We start from the raw sequence: 22156 nt of genomic DNA, 5'->3' as shown, positions 1-22156 counted from the left end.
CTCCAGGAACTCTCTACTGTCTCACTGCTAATGCTTTGCTAGAGTGCAAACAACCCTAGTTTGACAATAGCTAGGCCTCCAGGATCCTGGAAGTCTTCTTTTTAGCATAGGAAAATCTCACTGGAAGCTTCCTCTGGCCTTTACCTCCCCCAACCCCATAGTATAAAACCAGTCTCCGCTCCTGCTCCCGGGGCAGCTCTTCCTGCCTTGGGTCCTGTCCCAGGGCTTCAATAAGACGACCTTTTTGCGCCAAAGACAACTTCAAGAATCCTTTCTCGGCCGTTGGCTCCGGACCCCATGAACCCCACTGTCAGCCCAAAAAGAGCTCATCACAGAGGAGCCATGATGTTTTTTAATGAATATGCACGGTTTTGTTACTGCAGCAAGTAATGCCAACCGGCCCTCTACAACCGCTTGGACTAAATGCCAGACGATTTCCAAAGGCCCCTCTGATGGGACCGAGGCCTTAGAGAATCGTCAAGAAGGACGCTGAGCTGCAGGGTGGCCTTTTTTCTTCTTTACGAAGGCTGCTCCCAGCTCAGGAGGGATTGTGAGCAGTATGCACCACCCATGTGTTAGCCCTAGCGGTGTCCGTAATAACCAGGGGGCTCTCGGGGAGTTCCAGAACTTTCTGGACTTCGGGCCCCTACCAGGGGCAGTCCTGTCCAATTGGACCGTGTCATGGCATGTTGCGGGCTAAATCCAAAAATTGCACGTTTTGAATTCCCTTTAATTCCCTTAATTTTTACTTATTGATTTGTCTGAACTCAGTTGTATTGGCTAAGACTGTTAAAAAAATTCAAGCGAGGGGCGCCTGGGTGGCTCAGTCGGTTAAGCATCCGACTTCAGCTCAGGTCACGATCTCGCGGTCCGTGAGTCCGAGCCCCGCGTCGGGCTCTGGGCTGATGGCTCGGAGCCTGGAGCCTGCTTCCGATTCTGTGTCTCCCTCTCTCTCTGCCCCTCCCCCGTTCATGCTCTCTCTCTGTCCCAAAAATAAATAAACGTTGAAAAAAAAATTTTTTAATAAAAAAAAAAAAATTCAAGCGAGTAATTTGAAGATCTGACGGGCTTTATTAAGCCACTCATGAATGGGGCAGCGCCCCATCCAGCGAGTACAGGGGGCTCGAGTCCCAACAAAATGGAAGGTTTTTGTAGGAAGGAGGGTGGGACAAGGAAGTTATTAGCAAAAGAAAGGAAGGGTTGTTTCAGGCCGGGTCACCTTCCCTGGGTGGGTGGGGGTTGATCCTGCAGATCCCCTCCTCTTCCTGGGGTGGGGGCAATGGAGAAGGTCCAGGAGACCGGTCGCCCCATCTGTGCCCACCAGAAAATTCCTGACTCCCAGGCTGAGACTACATTTCTGCGGGAGGCTCGACCCACAGTTAGGTTACGTGTAAAGTCACCCGGCCAAAGTGACACCACTCGGGGGCTGTGGTTTTTGACAAGACCCTAGGTGGCTTCATCTGCCGGCTTCCCCTGGAGATTGGGCAGCCTGGCATCCGTGTCCCATGAAGCAGTGTGGCCAAGGGGCCTCCGGGGTAACCGTGAATGCTGTCGCCCTGCAGGGGGACTTCTGCGGGAGCCCTGGGTGTTCCCAGCCTGCTACCCCCTTCGTACAAATATTGGCCTGGACTTTCTGAGGTCGTGCAGCCGGCGTCAGTGAGGACCAGCTTCCTTGACACCCCCCTTTACCCCTGGAACATTCCCTTCTCTAGTGCCTTTCGAAGGGGTCTGTTCAATGTGGGGGTCTCATTTCCACCCGCTTGGTGTTTCATCTGCTGGCCCCTGGCTTCGAACGTCCCGCTCCTCGGTGACAAAGACCAGCCAGCCTGCACCGCTCTGTCCTGCCTGGGAACAATGGGACGTGAGTCCCTGGAAACCATCCTGCGCTAACTCCGGTTCCCTCGGGGAGGCCTTGCACCTGCTGCTGTTCTCCAGCGAAGATCGAAGATCGAGTGCGCGTTAGCAAGGCTGCTGGCGTGACCCCCGCGGCATGTGGGCCAGACGGGTGTGGGGGCGGGGTTCGTCCCCCATCTTCACGGACACAGAAGCATGCAGTTCAGACGATACCCGTGTGGATAATCAGGAACGTGTCCAGAAAGGATCCTTGGGTGCTTGAACGCACAGAAAGGGGAGGGCTAAAGGGGGACCTTTTGCTGTCACCGCCCCCCACCCCGGGACCCAGCAGCCACCTTCTTTCTGTCACCTGGGGAAGAGCCCCGAGGACTCAGGCTGGGCTGCTTCCCTCCACGGAGTTCCTGGCTTCATGTCTGTGGCCCCCTCAACCTAGGGAAGGTCGGATTGGACCGGACGGGGAGGCAGAGCCGGAAGGGACTCTGGGGCCCGCAGGTGGCATCCCCCTGCCCTGGTGGCTCCTCCCCCTCCCAGCTCAGCGACAAGGATGGGGTCCCTGAGACGGAGCTGGTACCCCCACCCCGGGAAACCAGGCGCCGAGAGAATGGGTGTGGTGACCCCAGGGGTGCACGGGTACAATTACACCTCGCACTGGGTGGGGGTGACGATGACTCCATCAGAATCACTGAAAAATGAGACACGGCGACAAATCCGGGTGAAGACTTGCTCTCTGACTCTGCAGGCTCGTGCCCACGTGCTGCTCGGCGTAGGATCATGGCAGGGAACGTGCGGATTCCAGGTCTGTCTCCGCCACCCTCGGGCCACCTTGTCCCCGGTGGGTTGCTTATTACAGGAATTACTGTAAAGTGCACGCAGATGGAAGGCATTCACGCTTGCCCCCTGTAATCGCTGGATTGGTTGTGCCCACGCTGAACCAGTAGTCGTTTGTGATGAGCACGTGAATGACTTTGTAGGTGAACAGGTGCTCCTGGGATGTTTGAAAAGCCCTTTAGAGGCACTTGGGTGGCTCAGTCGGTTAAGCATCCGACTTTGGCTCAGGTCATGATCTCACTGGTCATGGGTTCGAGCCCCACGTCGGGCTCTGTGCTGGGAGCCTGGAGCCTGCTTCTGATTCTGTGTCTCCCCCTCTGTCTCTCTCTGCCCCTTACCTGCTTGTGCATACACTCTCTCTCTCTCTCTCTCTCTCTCTCTCTCAAAAACTAATAAACATTTAAAAGTACTTTTAAAAAACAACAAAAAAAGTGCTTTGATGGTGGTGTCCTTTAACTCTCAAAGAGGTGAAATACCCCTCCAGATATTTAAAAAAATTTTTTTTAACATTTATTTATTTTTGAGAGACAGAGAGAGAGAGAGAGAGAGAGAGACAGAGCACGAGTGGGGGAGGGGCAGAGAGAGAGGGAGACACAGAATCCGAAGCGGGCTCCGGGCTCCGAGCTGTCAGCACAGAGCCCGACGCGGCGCTCGAACCCACGAACCGTGAGATCATGACCCGAGCCAAAGTCGGATGCTTAACCGACTGAGCCACTCCACCTCTCCAGATATTTAGTTGACTCTATCCTTATGCCCCCCATTTAATTAATTAAATGTAATTAATTAAGACATTAATTACATTTGCAGGAGGAGACTTCCGGAGTCCCACATCGGGTGGCTGAGCCCTTCCTCCGGCCTGTGGGGCCCGGCTGACCGGCTCTGAGCATGCCCTTCTCTAGCTGAGCCATCCCCTGGATCAAGCCGGTGTCGTTCCCGAGTCAGCACTGGGAACGGCAACACCAGGGGGATTGCAGGGGTGGATGGGGCAGGTTCTGAGAAGCTAGGAGCAGCCAACACGCATTCGTTGGTGTGGCCCAGGGGGCTGACCCCAGCAGGAGGGCCCCATGGCGACCACACTCTGTTGGGGCCTCTGATGCAGACCAGGCCACAGCAAAGTCCCAACAAGGGGCAGGGGGGGGGGTGGTCTCTGTCCCCAGTGCCTTCCTCTCTCTCTTCCAGCCTGTCCTCTCGCCAGGCTCCCACTGCCACCTGAGGAGCCCCTAGGAACCCGACGTCTATACGGCAGATGTATCTGACTCTCCAACGGGGTGAGTGAGGAAGGACACACAGTTCAGGTGACTGCCTCCTCAGAGGGACCTTTTCAGCATACCAGAGAGTTTTTAAAAATGCAAGGTTGAACCTCTGGTGCCTAAGTTAGGTCCCGGCCTCGCGTGCACGCACAGCTGCCCTGTCACCTTGCCGTTGGGCAATCGTGCAGGAGGCTTAACTGGGCCACCTGGCAGGGATGCGGCCTGCCATCTGGGTCACATTCCTGCATCCACCCGGTGTGGGCACAGAATTGCAGGGACCGCATTCGTCAGGGTGGCCCAGGGCAGGCTCTTGGCAGGCCGGCTGGCCCACAGTAGGCGGCCAAGCCCTGCCTCTGGCCCCGAGCCCTCCCCACCCCGCCTCCCTGCAGGGCGGCATGACTCAGGCTCTTCGACGGGTCCATCGCCAGGCTGGGATTTGAGGGCACATCCTGTTGACAGCTCACCCTCAGGGTGGGAGGTGGGGGGCCCAGAAGGCCCTGCTGGTGGGGGGATGGCCCCTCGGACCCTCCTTGGTGGGCATCTGCGGGACGGTGATCTGGTTCCCCGGCCACTCCAGCAGGCTCTGTGACAGGAATCTGTCTTCCCCAGGAAGGGCCCGGGCCAGAGCAGAAGCTCCCTGTGAGTCCCTCGAATGAACCCTCGATGAACTTCCTTCCCCTCTGGTTTTGAAAGAGTCCGTGCCCCCTGGACTTCAGAGCACAAAAGGCAATTCATCTTCTTTGGACGGGTCTGCGCCCAAGCACTCGAGAAACAGGACCCCTTCCTTTCCAGCCTCTAACGTTTTCCTCTTTTCGTAGCATGCTGAGGGAAAGAGCACAGGCTCTGGGGCGGATACTCCCTAGGGTCAGACTCTGGCTCTGCCCCTTTCTCACTGTGTGGCCTTGGGTAAGTGACTCAGCCTCTCTGAACTCAGCTTCCTCAGTCCGAAAACAGGATGATGCTATCCTCTGCGCGTTGCCCTGAAAACGAAGTGAGCCCGTCCAGCCGAGCGCCAGCTACGGCGTCTGTCCACCAGCCGCCCGGCCACACGCAGGGCATCGAAGGGACCCCCACCACGGGGTCGTGCAGCGAGGCCGGGCCGATTCTGTGGCAGTCACTCCCGCCGGGGGGCGGCTCCCAGCCCTTCCGTGCTGTGCTGCGGGAGTTAGTGCACCTGCCAGGACCGTTGCCCTCCCCCCAGAGAAGGGGTCATGCGCCAGGATGAAGCTCGTCAGCCAGTCCTATGAATGGGGAGGAAGGAGAAGTCAAGGTCAAACAGAGAGGGAAGCCTTGTCTGGCACAGAGCCTGACTCTGGTGGTGAGCCACCTTCAATGTCTATATATTTATTTTGAGAGAGAGAGAGAGAGAGAGAGAGAGAGAGGATCCCAAGCAGGCTCCGTGCTGTCAGCACAGAGCCCGACGCAGGGCTCGAACTCGTGAACGGTGAGATCATGACCTGAGTCAAAATCAAGAGACCCTTAACCCACTGAGGCACCTGGTGGTGGGCCACCTTTGACAGGGTTCACAGGTGCCCCGTAGCCACCACGGCAAGACTGGAAACCAGCCTGAGACACCCCGAGCCTCCGGATTGTGGAAATGACCGGGGCCCTGTGAACGTAGCCAAAGAGACGGTCAGATGTCCCCTCAGACCCCACTGCCCAGGCCCCTGGAGCCAAATCTCGAAGGCATTTTGCCGAGAGGGAATTCTGGGAATGTCTTCCGTGCAGCGCCCCTGGAGGAAACTGCACGTTTGTAATGCGGGGTCGTCTGTCCAAGTTTAAACTCGGTTCGGGGTCGCCCACGGCCCCAGCTGCGGCCGTCCGAGCACACGCGATGATTCAAGAGGTGATCACAACCGTGCAAACTGAAGAAGGAACTTCTCAACCAAGTTACAGACAAACTACAACTCCCAGGACCTCCTCCTTTCCCCTTCTGCAAACTTGGCGTAACTACTTGGGATTAAGTATACTTGGGAATAAGTCTATACATCCTGATTTTTTGGGTTAAGCACTTTCAAAAATCCATAAGGACAGGTGGCTCAAAGGCAACGAACAACTTGAAATGTTAACATGTGTAACTTTGTTTATAGATAGGAAACACATATGACACTTATTAATTTTTTAAAATGTAACATCATCGCGGAACCTCCTGGTTTGGCGGGAAAAGACGTCAAAATACTTCCCTCCTGGGATGCACAGAGTCCCCCCAAATGAGGGACTGGATGGGGATCACCCAGCAGGCCATGTGTGTCTACATTTTGGAAATGTTCTTTACGTGAAACAAAAAAAAGGGACCAATGGAGCCTTTTCTGCCACAGCCTGTGGTCTGTCTCACAAGCAGCAGAACATTCTGCAGTAGACTTTGAAAACCCAGCTTTTACTGTTGCCTCCCTGCCACCGTGGGACCACCTGGTCCGAGGGTCACAGTGATGCCTTCTAGAGAGTTCCAGGTAGGCTGCTGTCTCTGGTGGGTCCTGTAGGTTCACGTGAAGACGGTCGCCCCGGGGCGGCAGTATGAGAGCCTGGCTCGGGAAGGGTGGCCGGGACCCAAGGGCCCCAGCCCCGCCCTGAGGCCCCCCGCCCCCACCCCAGCCACTCACAGAGGCTCCATTCAAAGCAGCCTGGCTCTCTTTCAGGCGGGGTTAACACCAGCTCCGGGAACTTGCTGGAGCCCACCACATCTTGGAAGGTTTGGTGGCGAGGAGAGACCTTTCTGGGCAGAGAGCAGCGTCCCGGCTCCTTGGGCTAAAGGGATTCGGGGTGGCGGAGACGGGACTGTGCCGAGGGCGGGGGGTATCGCCAGCCGGGGTGCTGATGGCCAGGTCCTCCACGCAGGGGATGAACGGGCCCGGGCGCAGGGGGACAGTGGCAGGGAGCAGAGGTGGGAGGAGCCTGGCATGCTCCCAGGTTTCCGAGATGTTTCTGTTCCTGTCGCATGGTTTGGCCACCTGCATTTTCCCGGTCGCCCGTCCCACGTCCCACCCCTCATTTCCCCTCAATCCTCTTCTACACCGAAGTCAGTCAGCATCTACCTGTTTACATTCCCTTTGTAAAAACTTACAGCCGGGTGACAAATTCCAAACCAAGGGCTGGTTGTTAGTTTACAGTTTGTTTCAAGCCTCTAAGTGAGCCAGTGGGCGAGCACGCCTGGGAACACGGCGGCGGTGGAGGAAAGAGACTGGTTCCACCAGTCACACCGGACTGGCCGTCTGGTAACCGGGGACAAGGCCACAGCCAGCCAGCACAGGGAGACGCGGAGCCCCAGGTATCTGGTTATCCCTGATATGCTGGTAAGGGGGCAGCAGTACCCGAATTATTCAATTGCACGGATCGGGCTACAGGTCAGAACATAATTCGGTGTTTCCTCCAAATAAGGAGAGATTTCTTAAAGAAGGAGCGTTCTTCCCCCCCCCCCATCCCCCCCAGGGGAATGCTTAATGGCCAGGTAGCTTGCGGAAAGCTCCCAGGGTCATTCTGCTTCCTCTTTCTAATATCAGACCTGCCAGGTAAGGGCTCGCTCCCCGCCCCCTGCCCCCAGCTCACCGGGGCACTCCCTGCCAGCTTCCTGTTCTGCTTCCCACAAGGGCTCCTGGACCAGCTGCCTCCCAATCCCTTCCTCTTTCTCAAAGAAAGGCCCCTGGGGTGTAAACTCCTTTATCCTTCTGCTACTCCCTGCCCACAACTTCAAACTCACCCTCGTCTCTCCTGGCCTGGAGCCTCTAAGCAAGCAATAATCTCCTGTAAGGGCCTGTTCCCTCCCGGCCACGCACTAGGCCTCGTTTAAACCCTTCTCTTGGATGCTTGGGGTCACCTTCTAGCTGGCCTGTCTGCCCCCTCCGGCTTCCTTCCGACCGCACCTCCCTCCACCTTCAGCTGGCAGTGACATTTGTAAAATTCCACTTTTTTCCCCCGCTCTGTGCTTCATTAAGACAGCTTGCCACTTCTTTTCCAGGCACAATCCACCACCCATAACCGGGGGGCTCCAGTTCCAGCTTCCGCCCACCTCCCGACTGCCTCCAACTCTCACACCCCCTTGCCCTCTCTGCCTCAGGGCCTTTGCATGCACACAGGCGTGCGCACGCACACACACACTTGTTCACATGCCCTTGTGCTGACCCCCCTGCCTCCAGCCAGGCACCTCACTCCTGTCTTTAACACCTGGTGTCCCGCACAGATCTAGCACATCATCCGGGGTTCTCTTTGCTCGACTGTTCCCAGGGCTCTTGCATAGTAAATATCAAAAATGCCACTCTCCTGCGGACCAGATCTAGGCCCCAATCCCAGATCTGCCAAACTAGCCTGTCTCCTTAGCAAACTCCCCTCTGAGCCAGCTTCTAAGGCTTTACTTTCCCAGCGCAGGGGCAGGGAGGGGCTGAGGGGGAAGCAGGGAGGACCCCTCCCCTGCAACCCCAGAGCCAGAATCCCCAGTGATGTTAGCAACCAGGCTGACCCTGGCTAGGTGAGCGACGGCTAAGCCCTTGGGTCTGGCCAACCCAGTTCAAGGTCAAATCCGCCTCCACCAGCTGCAGAAAATACCTGCGATTCACCACTTTGTGATTTAGGCCTTTCCTTCGGCCTTGGAGAATCTGGGGCTAGTGTTTTGCGGCATTTCCTACGAATGGGGGCCAAGTCTCCCAGGTGAGGGGCGCAGGGGGCATGCCGCACGCGCGCGCGCGCACACACACACACACACACACACACACACACACACGACACACACGCGCACAACGCGCAACGACACACCCACACGAAGTTGGGGCATTTTTTTCTGAGACCTTCTGGGGCAGGAGCACGCAGCCCGTGAGGCCAGGCTCCAGGCCCTCCAGACTTCAGGGATTAGTCGTGGATTTCCGGGGACTTTCCGAGTCCGTTAAAGCCAGACAGTGTCTTGCCGCTGGCCAGATGGTGATCCTAGAAACCACCCTTCCACGCGCACAGGCGCGCACACACACGCGCACGGAAGCCAAGCCGGCCGGCCCCGCGGCGGCCCTGGGGTCCACCCAGCTGGAAAGCCCCGCGCACCGAGCTGTCGCGGCGCCACGCCGGGGCCACGTCCGCGCGGGGGGAGGCCGGCCCCCGCCCCTCCCGCCCCCGCCACGGCCCGCGACGGTCGCCGGAGGGCCGAGCGGCGCGCGCACGTGGCTGGGCGGGGCCCGACCGGGGCGCCGGGCCGCGGGGCCTTTAAGGGGCCGAGGGTGGGGCGGGACGCGGGGGGTTGGGGGGGAAGCGGTCGGGACGGCCCGGGCGCAGGGGCGGTCCCGGCCCCGCAGGCCCCGCCCCGGCCCGAGCCTCCTCCGGCCACTGCTGGGCCGCGGGCGGGACGCCCGGGGCGGCGCGCGGAGGAGGAAGCTCGCCGGCCGCGGCCCGGGACCTGCCCAGACGCGCCGGTCGGGAACGCCGGGCGCCGCGTCCCCATTTCCCAGGTGTGCGGGGCCGGGGCGCAGTCCCGGGCCGCGGCCGCACATCGCCTCCTGCTCGCCCCGCGCGGCCGCCCGGCCTCCGGGCCCGCGCCGCCGGCCGCGCACCCCCGGCCCCGCCGCGCCCCCCTCCACGCCCCCCGCGAGCCCCGCCGGCCGCGCGCTCATGTCCTAGGCTCGCCGCCCGCCGGCCCTGCACCCCTGCCGGGGGGGCTGCCCTGGGAAGTTGGGGCCAGGCGCGCCGGGTATGCGCCATCACCATGTCCCGCCTGGGCTGGTGGCTCGGTGAGGTCCAGTGGCTGCTCTTGGTGTCGCTCTTCGTCGTGGCCCTGGGCACGGTGGGCCTGTACCTGGCGCAGTGGGCGCTGGCCAGGGCGCGACCCCGGCCCCCGCGGCGGGCTGCCGAGCCTGGCGAGGGCCGGCGCCCCGAGTCGGACGCGCTGCTCGCCTGGATCCTGACGCTGAACAGCTGGAGGAACCAGTGGCAGGCCGCCTGGGTGACCGCCCTGAACGATGAGGCCGAACGGAAAGGGGTGAGTTGTCTGCGAGGGCGGCTGGTGGCCGCGGGGCTGGTGGCCGGGTGCGGGCGGTCGCGGCAGCGCTCTGCCCTGGAGCCTCGCCACAGCCCCGGCCTGATGCAAGTGAGCCTCCCCCGCGGCAGAGCGCTCTGGAAAGTTAGGAGGCAGACCGGAGAGCGAAGGACCCGTGATGGGGGACCAAGACAAAGCGGCTGGATCTTGCCCCCCACACATCACGTGTGCCAGACCCCGGGCGCCCTGGGAGGGACTTGTGGGAGGCGCCCACTGCCCTCCTGGCTCCCCTGCCCCTTCTGGGGTCCCAGGTGGATTCCGGTACCAGCGGGACACTTACTGCTTTTGCACCTGATGGATGAGTAACCGTGACCCCAATACGATCCCTTGTATAGAAATGCATTTTTCCCCAAGAATGTATTTCCCAAAGGCCTGCGTTCCTTGACCCATGGAGGTGGTGGCCGTTTGCTGAGTGCCAGCCACTTGCGGGACATTGTTCGGGGGGCTTTCGGTACCTCGATCTGCTCTTTGGATCCTCACGGCACCTGGCACAGAGGCGTTGTCAACGTTGTACAGGTGGGGAAACTGAGGCCTAGACAGGCTCGGCGACCCGCCCAAGGTCACACGGCCTGTGGGTGGCCGAGCTGGGATTGGGAGCCAGCTGCCTCCGCCCTCAAAGCTCAGGGACTTATCACGTAACTGCTCCTGCGTTCTCCTGCGGTGCGTTTCTTCCGTGGCTGATGATGTGGTGACTTACTTTTACGCTTGAGACATCTTGATGACAAGCCCCCGGCGTCCACTCTTTCTAGGCGTTCCACAGAGGGATCGAGGCCTGGTGTGTTTGGGGAGGTACCCCCCAGTCTTTGCTCGTCACCCTCGGCTGTCACCCTCCTTCACCTGCCTGTGCAGCTCAGGGGAGAAGCCTGTGGCCATTCGCTTTAAGGAGAGCGAACGCTTCATGTCTGCATGCCTCACCCTCCAGAATAGTCCCTAGGGGCCCCTCTGGCTGGTCTTTCCCCCTGGCCTTGACGTGCCCAGCCAGAGATTTAAAAAACGAAGAGTCTTTGAGTGTAAATGAATATAAATTCATCAACTCAAAAGACCGTGTTCTGAGCTATTGAAAAAACAAACTGTACCTTTTAGATGAAAAAAAAAAAACAAAAAAACAGCTCAAGGTCAGCTGACTGCCGTCTGTCTTGATGCCTAGAATCTGTGCCCCAGCTGCCCAGAGCTGGACATCTCCTACTCGGGGCACCCCCTCACCTCTCCCCCTCTCTCGCTCTCTCTCTCAAGTTATCTGCACACCCAGGCTTGAACTCACAACCCTGAGATCGAGAGTCATGAGCTTTCCTGATTGAGCCAGCCAGAGACTCTGGAACCACCCCACCTCTTGTGGGGGACTTAAAGCCATGTGACCTCACGCATGTGTGCAAACACGGATTCGTTTCCCCAAGAGGCCGCTCTCTTTGACCCCCGCGGGTGACCTGGCGTCGTGGGCCTGGGTTCCGTGGCCGCGCATACTTTGGGCTGGTGGTGTGAACAGGTGGGAGCCCCTTCCCAGGTCTCTGTCAAATTCGAGCAAGCCTGGGCCGCGTGATCTGCGGCGCCCCTCACGTCTAACCGTGGGACTCCCGACAGCTTCCGGCGCAGAGGCATGACCCTTGCGTCCTGCAGATGTGGGATGGCCCTGCTTCAGTCGTGTCTCTTCAGGTCCTGACATTTCTTGATTGGCCTAAAAAAAATAGGGTTGCCTTAGATGGGATGCTTCCAGATTACCCACGTGCCTGGAGCGTTGAGGAAGAAAGGAGGAACGCTCTGGTCTGGAATTGGTCTTTGGTCGGCCAGGTAAAGCCGAGAACACCAAAGAAATAGCTGAAGGTGTTGCCCAGGTCACCCGCATTTTTTGTGTGGGAGCGGGCCGCGCTCTGTGTTCGGGGACAGAGGTTTGGCCTGTGTGTTCTCTGTTCTCTACCTGCTGCTGGCCACACCTGCAGGGTCTTAGACATCAGTGTTTCCCCAGTGTCTGCCCAGAAGTGGCAGTAATGCACCAGGGTCAAGCTGAAAACGGGCAGATCTGCTCTGATGGCTTTGTGAGGACGCAGGTTCGTCGCCATCGTGGTATCAGGTGCGGATTGGCTGTGGGTGCCTGGTGTTTCTCCGCCCGCCCTGATGCCTGGAAGCGTTGCTTGATTTGATCTCCGATGGCACGTTTTGCAGACAGGATCTGGGTAAGTGAGTCATCGTACCCTGCCCTGTCCAGGCCCACCGCTGTCCCCGCGCTGACTGGCGGCCTGGTAGAGCAGGTGCTGGTGTGGCGTGAGTGGTTGTCCCGACCCTGGTGGCCGGCCAGCCCCGCGGGAGTTTCCCTTGTCGTCCTCCTCCGGCTCTGTTCCCGCTAATCCCCGATTAGGGTTGACACCCGGAGCCTGCTCTCCGCCCCAGAGCAGCAGCTTAGCGGCGCCCTCCTGCCCCTGCCCTGGCCTGGGACGCCCCTTCTCAGCCCGTCACTGGGGGGGTTGAGGACACACTGGCTGGCATCTTCCATGCAGGTGGAATTGTCTGTCACCGGAGACAGTGGCCCTTCCCCACGTAAGCTCTCTGCTCCAGCTTGGAATTTTAACTCCAGAGGGAACCCTAAACTCTGTAGCAGAGCCCCTTCCGTGTGCTGGAGAGGCCGGGCTCACCTAGCCCCCGGGCGGGTGTCCCTGTGCTGTGCCCGTGGCTGGAGTCACGCTCGCCGTGCACGGCAGGTTTCCCTTTGAGACCCACACGTTCCCGTGATTGAGGCACAGCCGGAAAGGGTGAAAGGGCGCGGTTGTTTGACCTAGCGTCCTAACAATGGGCATCTCTGGCGTCTGAGGACGGATCAGTGACTTGCAGCCTCTCCTTTGACCCCGGATGACCAGTGACTGTGGCAGTGCAGGCCGCTCGTGTCAGACGGGCCCCTGGGATTCCGGCTCTCGCTCCAGAGGCGTTTGTAAATTAGGCGGGATGGTGACTCGGGGAGCCACAAGAGGACAGCCTCGCCGCTGGGCCAGCTGGTGGGGTGGTGCCGGGGGCTTGGGGAGCACAGACGGGTTGCCCCTCCCCCGCCCCACAGTTCAGACCCGGTAGGTTGGCCAAACGCAGGCAGCATATACTGTGGTCGTCCCCAGCTCCCCAGGTAGCTTCTCGCCAGTGAGGGGCCTGCAGAGACACCCCTGTCCCTCAGCCGGCCACCAGGCAATCAGGGTCCCCCCCCCACCCAGCCACACGTCCCCCCTGGTGCTGCAAACACGGGATTCCCATCCAGCTGGTGGCGGTTGAGTCGCGGAGAACAGAAAGCCACCAGAGCTGGCTCAGTCGCCGGCCTGGGAACTAATACCCCAGCATCCCAAGGCAACAGCTGGCGCTCTCCCTCCGGCCCCCCTGCACTTACCTGAATGTTTACAAAGCGGTTTGTGGTGAGCGTCAGCGGCCCCGCTGGTGCTGTGTGTCCCCAGCACCCAGCCAGGAGGCCCTGGAAGCCAGGGTGCTGGTGGACGGGCAGCTGGGGCAGGGTGTCCCTCTCGGGGCAGACGCTGCCGGGCCACACGGGGGGGAGGGTGGGGGGTCGGGGGTGGGCCCAGAGCGAGGGCTGTGTTCCGTGGCCGGTGCTTCTGGACTTGGATGGAAGGGGGCTGCCCAGCTTGGCTGAGGCCCTGAGTTAGGAGGGTCACCCAAGCTATTTGTCTCTTGAGTCATTTGCCTGGGGATTTTTTCGGAGGAATGTTCTCAATGCAGAGGACCAGCACTGCGGGACAATTTGTGGTCTTTAAAAAAAAAAAAAAAAAAAAAAAAGACGCCGTGTGAACTTGAACCTTGTTATTAATAGCTCTGACTTGTGTATGAGCCTTGACATTTGAAAAAGTAAACAAAGCGACAAGACTTCACAGTTTCTCGCCGCGAGCTTTGAGCGGCGCTCACAAAAAATCCAAACTCCGTGACCGGCGCGCCCGGCCACAATATAGGAGGTCAGTCGGTAAGAACGTGAAGGTGACTTTGGGTCAGGGCCGTGGATCTGTCCCACCCTGAACCGATTGTCTTTCTGTTGCTCAAACATTCAGGGTTCTGTCCTTGTGGGGCCTTCCCACGGGCCATTCCTTTTGTCCGGAACACTTCATTAACCTTCCAGGTCGCAGCGCAGAGGCCCCCGGGCCTCCCGTTCTGTGAGGATGCTGCCCTAGCCCCAGCCCAGCCACCTGCCCTGCTCCCTGCACCTCGCGGTCACTTGTGCCCTGGTCCGCTCCCGGGACGGTGAGCCCGGCCGGCCAGACCCCTGACCCTCCGGGCACGGCCGCCTCTGCACCCAGCACAAGGCTGGCCTGGAGCAGGTGGCAGTCGGGGGGGTGAATGTCAGGCCCCGGTAGGAACCTGTCCCTGGAGGAGGAGGAACCGGGGAGGGGGGGGGGGCACGTGCATCACCTCGTCTGGACACAGGCCTTCCCTCCCTGGGAGCCGGCCAAGCCTGGGCAAAACAAGCTGTTTCATGTGCTTTGTTTTTCGCTTCTAAAGAATCAACAGTAAACGAAGCTCACTGATGACTTTGCAAATTGTCGATCCGCAACCCGGGAGGAGGCTCCAGTTCCGGCTGGGCTTTGCGCTCACCCGTTCTCCTAAAGAGACAGGAATTCGGGGGAAGGAAGAGTGGGTGTCGTGCGTACGTCAACTTGAACGCGGCCAAAGCTAACTTCCATTCCCACCGGCCCGGCCGTGGGTTGCTGAGGAGGGAGGGGACTTCTCGAACGGCTTGGAACAGCAGTGTGTGCCCTGTTGAGGCCAGAAGGCAGCTCTGGGGCTGTGTGACCTTGGGCAAGCCTGACCTCTCTGTGCTTCCCCGGTAGAAGAGGACAGTTTGGGGTTCAACCTGGAAAACAGTCCACCGCGGGTGAGATGGGCCCCGTGTGGGGCAGGTAGGAAGAAGGGTCAGTAAAGGTGGGCAGTTTCCTTGCAAAGCCTTTAAAAAGAAAACAAAACAACTTTTTACTGCTTTTAGATAGAGTTACAAAAATAACAGAGTTCCATACATTTCCTCGCCCAGCCTTACATAACCAGAACATAGCATCGGAACCAAGAAATTAACACCGGCACAATGTTACCAGAATTCCTAGTGCCCTGATACAAGCAGTGCCACATAGGAGGAATTGACATCCGCACAAAGCCTTTAGCTGAAGACCTTCCTCGAATTTCACCCAGACTGCCAGTACCCTTTCATCGTTCCGGGGTCCCACGCAGGTCCCACGGCGGGCACTGAACCGCGGTCTCGCCCAGTCTCCCCGAGTCTATAATCGTTCCCCAGGCTTTCATTGTCTTGCGTGACCTTGAGGACTCTGAAGAGGATGGATTGTCGTGTTGCCCCACGGCCCTCGGCTTGGTGTTTTTACAGGATTGGGCTGTGAAACCACAGGAGTCATGTGCCCCTATTAGTGTCCTGTATCGTGGGCTTTGTGATGTCAGAGTACTTACTGCTGGGACGTTGGCCTCGGTCCCGTGGTTAGGATGGTTTCTGTCGGGTTTTCTGCTCTATACCTTGTCTCCTGTCCTGTCCTCACCTTTGTGGTGAACAGATACTTCCGGGAGCTACTTTGAGACGATGTGAATCTGGCATTTGTCAAACTTCAGCTCACTGATTTTGGCATCCAGGGTGTACCTGGTCTGCAACATTTGCTTCCGTACAGTTTGTGGCTGATGGTTCTCCGTTTCCTTCTCTCCTGCGTTTGTTCATTGCAGTTCTACTGCGAGAAAGAGCTACCCGTCTCCTCCTTGTCCGTATCCACTCGATGATCGGCACTTGTGCGGCTCGTGGATATTTCTTGGTAGCCTCTTGTGTTCTTCCATCCCGATACCGAACGTGTATTGATTTAGCACTTCCTTTCTTCGTGACTCCACAAGACGTTTGTTCTAGACTCCTCTCCAGCTTTTTATTTTCCCCTCTTCCAGCCCTGGGTTCAGTCACTTCTGCCAGCAGTGCTGATGCCTTTCCTTGGGGAGGTGTTTAGAAACCAAGATCTGGGCATCGTGTGTGCTCATTACTGCTGGGGTCTCATTCCTTCCACACCCTTTCAGTGCACAGAGCTCGGAAATAAGTGTGTGTTTGCACATGTCGGCCATTCTGGACCTTTCTGTCCGCCTCTGAGAGAGCATGACTTCACACTGATGGCTCGGATTGCAGCCCGACAGCGCAGAGTTCAGCCTCCTTCTTTCCTTAATTGTACCTTCCATCTCCAAGACTGAGGCATCTGGCCCTTCCTGTCTGTAACATATTTACTTACTGGGTCAGTTCTAGGACTCGCACAAAGTCGTTTCAGCATTGCTAAGGTTAGCGCCCACGAGAAACACACCTACTGACGAGGTTATGCCTGCTGCAGTCAGGCTGTTGTCATCCAAAGTTTCTTAGGCGAGATGTGTGTCTTCCCACCCCTTTGGGGGTGGGGGTTATGGCGTTCATTTGTAATAGGGGTAGGTTTGTTTGTTGGTATTTGTGTTCCATCTGGGATTTCTCCCACATCCTGACTTTTTTTAGAGTTCATTTATTTTTTTTAAATTTTTTTTAATGTTTATTTATTTTTGAGAGAGAGAGACAGAGGGTGAGCAAGGGAGGGGCAGAGAGAGATGGAGACACAGAATCCGAAGCAGGCTCCAGGCTCCGAGCTGTCAGCACAGAGCCCGACGCGGGGCTTGAACTCATGAGCTGTGAGATGGTGACCTGAGCCGAAATCAGCTGCCCAACCGACTGAGCCACCCAGATGCCCCAAGAGTTCATTTATTTAAGAGAGAGAGAGAGAGAGAGAGAGAGCAGGGGAGGGGTGGGGGGGGAGAGAGAGAAAATCCCAAGCAGGCTTCCCACCATCAGCACAGAGCCCGACTCGGAGCTGTGAGATCGTGATCTGAGCCAAAAGCAAGAGTCAGATGCTTAACCAACTAAACCACCCAGACACCCCCCGCTCCTGATTTTTAAAATTCATTTTTTACCCAGTGATTTGGAATGCCACGTTTGACGTATACGAAGTGTGTCCGTGCATTTGGGTGTATTCTGGACGGGCTGTTCTAGTCCCCTGGACCGTCTGCGTGTTCGTGCACCTGCACCACACAGTTTGAATCGCGGAGGTTCTGTAACGTGTGTTCATGCTGGGTGGTCCTCCTCCTGGTTTTCCTTCCTCAGCGCGCTCCTGCCGATGCCTGTGTGTTGCTTCTCCGTGCGGGCGTGAAGTCTTGCCCTGTAGACTCTGCAACGGACAGGGTGTGAGCGATTCTGCGTGCTCGCTGGGCTTCCGGAACCCGAGCCTTAGGCAGCGTGGGAGGGAAAAGGAATCCCCGGGTCCTTATTTGAACACAAATACCGTACTTCCTTTGCGAGACCGCCGCTTGACGTCGAATCTCCCAGCGGAACCTTCTCAGGGTTTCGGTCCCAAAGGTGCCGGAGGTGGGAGAGGACAACCTGCATCCACTGATCTGGGGGCAGCAGGTGATGATGTTGAATCTCTATCAGTCAGCTCCCTGAGCCAGCGGTTCTGTGCGCTCAGCGAGCTCGCGGCGGGCACCTGCCGCTGGCCAGCAGGGCACACACGGGACACAACCTCCGGCCGTGGGGAGTGTCTGCAGAGGGGCCCGGGCCGTGACTGCATCTCTCTTGAGAAGTAGACTGGATTCTCCCCGGATGACTTTTAGGGGGTGAGGTAGATGTCACTAAAAGCAGGGTGAGGTTAGAAGCATGTTAACGAGAACGTCCTGTGTCTTTCAGTGTCACTCTTGGTCCTCGGGAATTGTTAAGAAACAGCCCCGGGAGAACTCCATCACTTGCTCGATGGCACTGTGCTTGCCAGGAGAGCTTTGGTGCATTTTGGCTCAGGTCATGATCTCATGGTTCGTGGGTTTGAGCCCCACACTCTGACAGCATGGAACCTGGTTGGGTTTCTCTGTCTCTCTCTCGCTCTCTCTCTCTCATTCCCTCGGTCTGTCCCCCCACTCAAAATAAATAAATGAACTTAAAAACATAAGAAATTGAAAAGGCCAAGACTTGGTTGACTATCCCAGCCCTGATTTATTATTTTATAAAACATCAGTGTTACTGCCTTGTGGAAATACTAATTTAATTGCCTATGTCTCATTTGGAGATTAAAAAAAAAAATTTTTTTTAAGTTCATTTATTTTGAGAGAGAGCGTGAGCTTGGGCTGGGAAGGGGGGGCGGGTAGAGAGACGGGGAGAGAAAGAATTCTAAGCAGGCTCCGTGTTATCAGCACAGAGCCGGATGTGGGGCTGGAACTCCCGAACTGTGAGATCATGACCTGAGCTGAAATCAGGAGTCGGACGCTTAGCCCACCGAGCCACCCAGGCACCCCTCATTTGGAGATTTTTAATTGCAAAAACCAAAATGGACCTAGGCTGATAAGCCGCAGAAGGGTTTACTCACGGCGTGCGGTAAGGTGCACAGAGCTGAGGGCAGAGTTGAACCAGGAGACCTTGGGGGGCAGGAGCCCGGCGGCTCCAAAGCTCTGGGCAGCAGGGGCTCAGGAACCCGCTCCTTGAGCACAGCAGCCAGGCTGGTTCATTCTGAGCCAAGGGATCTCAAGTTCCAGCGAGAGGCGGCCGGGCCCTGGGAGAGGGGAAGGGGCCGCACCTGAAGTCACAACGCGGGCAACCACGTGGACGGGGAGAGGCGGTCCTCTGAGACCAGAGAGAAGGCTGGCCTCTGCCAGGAGAAGAGGACGGAGCCCTTGAACTTGCCGTGCTTGGCCAGATACGGTGCTGGACCTGCGGGGTCACCCCAAGCACGCTGCCCCGGGAGCCGGGCTTCTCTCCTGCCCGTGTAAACACGGGTGTTCAGGGTTCCCTTTGCCTTCGTCAGGGCCACCTCCCTGGGTTGTTTGCCATCCCGCTCTGGGAACCAAAGCCCGGCCCGGGCACACCGCGTCGTGAGCAGGTTCTCGGGGGCGTGTGCTCTCCGTGACCCCTGCTGCTGTTTAGAAGCACACATTTGAGTGACAGGAGTCAGATGACGTTCCCAGATTTGCAGAGCTTTCTCGCCAGTGTGCCGGTTTTAAGGAGGGCCTCACCGTGCTTCTCCCTCTGTTCCAGGGCCCGCTGCTCCTGTCCTTCGAGGAGGACCCGCTGTGGCAGCCCCTGGGGCTGGAGGTGCACCGGGTCTCCAGCGTGGCCAGGTCAGCCCAGGAGAAGGTGAGCTGGGGCGTGGGCGCCTGCCGTGGACCCTTACCTGCCGAGGGAGCAAATGTAAAGCCTAGGTGGCGGGGGTCGGGGGGAGGTTATTGGGTCTTAGGATTATTGAAAACGTGGGCACCTTAAAAACCTAAAAAAAAAAAAAAAAAAAAAAATTCTGGTCTATCCTGTGATGAACGGATTCGTAAGCTATGGTCGATCAGCACAACGGGATGTGCTCTGGCCTTAAAAAGGGAGAGTCGGACGCATGCCGCATGCCCGGGCCTTGAACACACGGTGTCGAGTGAAGAAGCCGCTTCTCGTGTGACGGCGCTTATGTCGCGTGTCCCGGATGGATCCATCCAGGGAGACGGGACGTGTGGACTCAGGGTCGCCGGGCACGGGGTGGGGGGCAACGGATCCTGCCTGCCCACGGGCGCAGCGTGTCTTTACGGGGTGACGGGCAAGTTAAACGACCTGTGAATTACATCTCAACAAAATGCATATATTTATGCGTGTGCGTATGTACAGGTGGCATCGATTTGAGCCGTTTCGATGCTACGGAGAGTTCATCTTCCAGCCCGTGATCGTTCACAGGTTAAAATGACTTCTTAGCCGGGTCGAATGCTGTGAATGGTGAAAACAGAAATTTTGTGTTCTCACGGCAAGTCTCTGCAAAAAGTCCTCAGACGCTTTCTCTTACATGCAGGGGTTACGCCCCTGTGTCTGTCTACCTTTTCCTGCCAAGTTGCACACGCGCCATTTAGCACACAGTGGGGGGCAGCTGCGTGAGCCCAGGTGGCTGGAGAAGGAGAGCATCGCCGGACCCCGAGCCCTGCCCCTTGATTCTGCTCCCCGTCCCCGCTGTAGAGCGTTGTTTGCCGCGCGGGTTCCTTTGCTGTTGGTTTGTTGGTTGGTTGGTTTAGAGACAGAGAGAGCAAGCGGGGGAGGGGGAGAGAGAGAGAAAATCCCAAGCAGGCTGTCCGCGCAGAGCCCGACGCGGGGCTCGAGCCCACAAACTGTGAGACCGTGACCTGAGCCGAAGTCGGACGCTCCACCGCCTGAGGCCCCCCCCGGGCGCGCCTGGTTGCTTCTCTTTGCAGCTCAGGCTTCTGGCTGGACCGCAGCGTCCGTGTTCATCTTCTGTCGGTGGATAAGCGAGTTGTGTTCTGTCTTCCACAAGCACAGCAAACCCGCGTGGCGCTTGGCAGGGTCACTGTCCCGAGTCCTCAGGCGCCAGCAGGGGGACGGCTCACGAGCAGGTGAGCTGCAGGGTTGTAGGCGTGCCCGCTGCACCTTGACCAAGGGTTCCAGGATTGGCCACCAGAGCGCCGTTCCCCGCCTGCTGCGTCCTGGCGGCCCAGGAGGGCTCTCCGCCCCCCTCCCCCTTGCCGGTGCTGGAGTCTCGTGCCATGTTCTCCCTGTAACGACGGTGGGGAGGTCTCTGGAAGATATTGGGGTTACAGGAGGAGGCTGGTGGTAACGATGCCGGGGTGCTGAGACCAGCATGGCCCGTGAGGGCTGAAGGGGCTGGGCAAGCAGGAGCCCGGTGCTTTTATGACACTGGGGGGCTGAGGGCAGTTCACTCCGGGAGCCCCCTCCCTGTCATTGGCCGATAGGGACCGAAGCCCTTCGTGGTGGCAGTTTCTGCTTGGTGCTATGTGACGCTGTCCCAGTCGGGGAGGAAGAGTTCAGGGCCGGCCCGGAGGTGCAGAGGAGGGAACCGACAGGTGGACCTAGCGATCGAGCATTTTCGAAGGTCTTCACGTTTAGTGCTAGAAAAGCAACCTCAGGAAGCGGATGGTGAAGCCATGTTTATTTTAATGCAGCGACAGAAATGGCGCACGCTCACGAAAACGTTGGGAACAGTGTATGGGGCGCCTGGGTGGCTCCATCGGCTAAGCGTCCGACTTCAGCTCGGGTCACGATCTCGCGGTCCGTGAGTTCGAGCCCCGCTTGGGGCTCTGTGCTGACGGCTCGGAGCCTGGAGCCTGTTCCGGATTCTGTGTCTCCCCCTCTCTCTGCCCCTCCCCTGCTTGCCCTCCGTCTCTCTCTTTTTAAAAAAAAAAAAGGTTGAAAAAATATAGACACCTGTCCTCTTGTCCCCTGCACGTAGCCCTCTTCCTCTGCTCCCCCCGGGAAGGGGCTGCTGCCCCCCGCCCCAAGTGAACTCTCTGAAGGGTCTTACGCACTACAGACAAGTGGCCGAGCACATACAGGATCTTGTTTCGTCTTACGAGTTTCTTCAGAGCTTTTGACTTCCACGTGTTCGTGGCCAGATGAGGAAATGGGAGTCTGTCATTGCCTTGTCAAGGCTACGGGTGGTGCTGTCCTCGGGCCAGCTGGCCGGCCAGTCGGGTGTCAGGCCCCCAGACCCCCCCCAGACCAGTGGGGGGGCGCCCTGTTGGCATCTGCCTGGCCCCTGGGAGGTTGGGTGTAGGAAACCCCCCAGTTCGAGGGTCCTGCGCGCCGCCTTCCCCGTTCATGGACGGACGGACGGGCGGACGAGCCTTCTGGCTGACCACGGTGCGTTTGAAGTCACGAAGGCAGGTTCATCAGAGTCTCTGTTGTGCTGTGACCTTGGAGGGAGGTCTCTTGACACCTGTGTGCCAGGGGAGGTGGGAACACGCCAGAGCCTGTCCCCTCGCCCTCTGGGACCTCGAACCTTGTGTTCTTGGACCGCTGCATCGGGCAGGACGCTCACAGCAATGGGGTCCTCCTCCTCTTAGGATCTGCCCGCCCCCCAACCCCCAACATGTCACACGTACCGAAGCCTCTGTCAGCTTCGCTACGTATCTTCCGTGCCCCGCGCGGTTCTTGAGAAGGAGGAAGCTGTGACGGCACTTGGGACCCACCAACAAAGGTTAGAAAGAAATACAGACGTGTGGTTTCGCGGGTGTCACCCTCCCCTTCCTGAGCTCGCCCTGTGTGATCGGCCTGTATCTTTCCCATCTCCCCGACCCAGCCCTGATGAGGGACCTGTGGGATGGCACCTGAGTTAATGACAAGGACACGTCCAGGCTGGACCAAGCGAGCCGAGCGTGTAGTCACATCTCTGGTGGTCTAGATGCGAATGGGGACTCTGGTCTCCCTTTGTGAGCACCT

At 58.3% G+C, this 22156-nt stretch overlaps 1 protein-coding gene across 2 annotated transcripts in view; it reads left to right on the top strand.

The window, feature by feature from the left end:
* Positions 1–9554: 9554 nt before the first annotated feature.
* Positions 9555–22156, top strand: part of C2CD2 (C2 calcium dependent domain containing 2) — a 52085-nt gene continuing 39483 nt past the window's right edge. For both annotated transcript variants that reach the window (XM_030328470.2, XM_030328471.1), the window contains exons 1-2: positions 9555–9882; positions 18974–19072. In XM_030328470.2, the coding sequence (XP_030184330.1) occupies positions 9610–9882; positions 18974–19072 (372 nt within the window). In that variant the 5' untranslated portion in view covers positions 9555–9609. The remainder of the gene's footprint in view (positions 9883–18973; positions 19073–22156) is intronic.

Source organism: Lynx canadensis, chromosome C2 (genome assembly GCF_007474595.2).
Source record: "Lynx canadensis isolate LIC74 chromosome C2, mLynCan4.pri.v2, whole genome shotgun sequence".
Lineage (NCBI taxonomy): Eukaryota > Metazoa > Chordata > Mammalia > Carnivora > Felidae > Lynx > Lynx canadensis.
Note: the sequence above shows the minus strand (reverse complement) of the source record. Positions and strands in the feature narration are given on the sequence as shown.